The sequence below is a fragment of the Micromesistius poutassou genome, assembly GCF_964030765.1.
Source record: "Micromesistius poutassou genome assembly, chromosome: 12".
Lineage (NCBI taxonomy): Eukaryota > Metazoa > Chordata > Actinopteri > Gadiformes > Gadidae > Micromesistius > Micromesistius poutassou.
In genome coordinates, this window is record NC_140282.1 from 7,819,022 (window position 1) to 7,821,870 (window position 2,849).

Sequence of the window (2,849 nt, forward strand, 5' to 3'; positions counted from 1 at the left end):
AGACTAGCCTGGTCATGTAGAAAGAGTATGGCCCTGTCCCAATTCTCCCCCTTCCCCTAGATTTGAGCCCTAACCCTAGATTTTGCGTGTTCCCGTGAAGGGGTAGGGTGTCCGAATATTTAAGGGAACAAGGGGGAGTGCCTATTTTCCCTTAAAATCAACTCTTGAACTCTAGCCAGCTCGGGAGCTGACTTGCAGCTAAGGGCACTCAGAGCAAGTGTTCTTGTGAAGGGGAGAGAAATGGGGCTGGGCCCAAGTTAACAAAATGTACATTTAGTACACTTAATATGAAAAGTTGGGAGTAGCAGATAAAGAGTTCCAGTTACAAGGTATAAATGTTTGTACACACACTTATTATTTTTAAATTTCATTTGATAATGAATGACGTGAAAATGAAATGTCTGAAATTATTTTTCAATAGTGCGTTTCCTGTCTCAGATCAATCCAAATCCAACCTTTTTGTTTCTGGTCGTGCCAGGTGTCCTTCTACTACGGGTTCGCTCTCACATGGAAATGTCTCCTCGATAATAAGATGGATGCCAAGTCCAGGTATGACTGGAGAAATTCCTTAAAGTAATCTGTAACTACTCATTAGACTGGTGCACAGGCGGAGTAAGGTGGCTCTGTGGTTTTGTATTCTAAGTTATCCTTCTGTTACAAATGCAAGGAATACATTTAGTATCAATTCATAATTAGTCCAAACAATATAAAGGTGCACTCTGTTGGGTTGTCTGTAGATGGTAGTTGTAGTGGTACTAATAGATGAGCAGCATTTCTTCAAATGAGGAGAAGACTTCTGAAGACGTCACTGCTGTCAAAAGGGTTGGGAGAGATGGTTCCACTGGTCTGACTGGGTGTGGAGTCTTGTTGATTGATATATGTTGAAGGAGTTCTTCTGATAAGTGTGACTGCATTTCCTCAGGAAGCACCTGAAGAGTGTTGACGCGCTGATGGCGATGATCCAGACCTTTCAGTACGATAACCCCCAGGCTGAAGGCCTTCTGGAGGACATGCAGAAGATCAGGACTAAGTTCAGACAGGTGAGCGTCCAGCTCTGTCCAGTCCACAGTGGTGGAAGGAGATGTAGTTCTTAAGCAAAACAGTATAGCTGGGAGTACCCATTTTATGGGGAACATCTGAACTACCGTAACATCCCATACTACAGAGAAGTAATGTTGACAGTATAATAACTTATGTGCCTGTTTTGTCTTGATGATGACACTTTATCTCGTCATGAAACTATAAACAAGCAGCATTGTAGCTTTGTTGTATATGGGGAATGGGTTAACCTAGTGATGGTTAGTGTCTACGGGGAATGGGTTAACCTAGTGATGGTTAGTGTATACAGGGAATGGGTTAACCTAGTGATGGTTAGTGTATACGGGGAATGGGTTAACCTAGTGATGGCTAGTGTCTACGGGGAATGGGTTAACCTAGTGATGGTTAGTGTATACGGGGAATGGGTTAACCTAGTGATGGTTAGTGCTTGGCACTTGGTTCTATGAACATCCTTACTGTACCCACAGAGATATATTGTTGTTTCTCTTCTTCTGACAAATGTACTTATTGTTAGTCTCTCTGGATAAAGCGTCTGCTAAATGCCCTGAATGTAGATCCTAATGAAGAAGTGGACCCCTCCTCCCGTGTCCACAGGTTTGCTCGGTGATGAGTGTTCCTACAGACTTCAGCGACTACACGCGCGGCTCCAGCCAAATGTCCTTCTGAAGGGTCACTGGTCCTAGAGGTCAGAGGTCAGACGGACGTCTGCTGGATTCTCCTCATGCGGAGGAGGGATGGTTTCAGTTGGAGTGGCGAGAGATGGCGGCCATTTGGCGATGGCTGCTGCCGGTTGGACGACAGTGGGGTCATGTGACGGCCTGTAGTGGATTATAAGGTTTAACGGTGTGAATGTTTCCACCTTCCGCCCCAGGGCGTGTTCCTCCACTGGTGTGTATGCAGAGAGAGAAACTTCTCAATGTTGGGTTTGGACTGCGTAGCCCAGGAGGGCCTTACGGCTGAAACAATACTGAGGACGTTTTGTATTGATTTAGTTTTTACTGAAGGTGGTCGTATATTCAACAAATATCAATAAAGACTGAATTGAAAACATCTTAAAGAGGAAAAGGTATTTTGTGATGAAACCATAATGTTGACCCCAACATGTAACACTCATCCCCCCTGAAGCCTCTGGAGGCTCTGACCTAGCGTCCTAGCCTAGCACCCTGACCTAGCGTCCTAGCCTAGCATAGCGTCCTAGCCTAGCGTCCTAGACTAGCGCCCTTACCTAGCATCCTAGGCTAGCGCCCTAGCCTAGCGTCCTAACCTAGCATCCTAGCCTAGTGTCCTGATCTAGCGTCCTAGCCTAGGGTCCTTACCTAGCATCCTAAACTAGTGTCCTGATTTAAGGACCTAACCTAGCGTCCTTGCCTCGCGTCCTAGCCTAGCGTCATGCCAGTGTGTTCCAGATGCCTCACTCTGCTGTCTCCCTCACTCTGAGGGATAGTTCTCACTCTGTGTCACTCTGAGGGATAGTTCTCACTCTGTGTCACTCTAAGGGTTAGTTCTCACTCTGAGGTTCGCACTCTAAGGGTTAGTTCTCACTCTTTAGGGTTCTCACTCTAAGGGTTAGTTCTCACCATCTCACTCTTAAGGGTTAGTTCTCACTCTAAGGGTTAGTTCTCACTGTCTCACTCAAGGGTTAGTTCTCACTCTAAGGGTTAGTGCTCACTCTTAAAGGTTCTCACTGTCTCACTCTTAAGGGTTAGTTCTCACTGATGTTCTCATTCTAAGGGTTAGTTCTCACTCTAAGGGTTAGTGCTCACTCTTAAGGGTTGGTTCTCACTGTCTCA

General features: G+C 45.7%; 1 protein-coding gene across 1 annotated transcript in view; it reads left to right on the forward strand.

Moving 5' to 3' along the window:
• The window catches only part of lto1 (LTO1 maturation factor of ABCE1), a gene marked incomplete at its 5' end in the record, with an annotated part of 7,116 nt that extends 5,245 nt beyond the window's left edge, over window positions 1-1,871 (forward strand). The window contains 3 exons of the mRNA XM_084475910.1: window positions 479-549; window positions 923-1,040; window positions 1,654-1,871. Of these exons, the coding sequence (XP_084332036.1) occupies window positions 479-549; window positions 923-1,040; window positions 1,654-1,725 (261 nt within the window). The 3' untranslated portion in view covers window positions 1,726-1,871. The remainder of the gene's footprint in view (window positions 1-478; window positions 550-922; window positions 1,041-1,653) is intronic.
• Window positions 1,872-2,849: the final 978 nt, after the last annotated feature.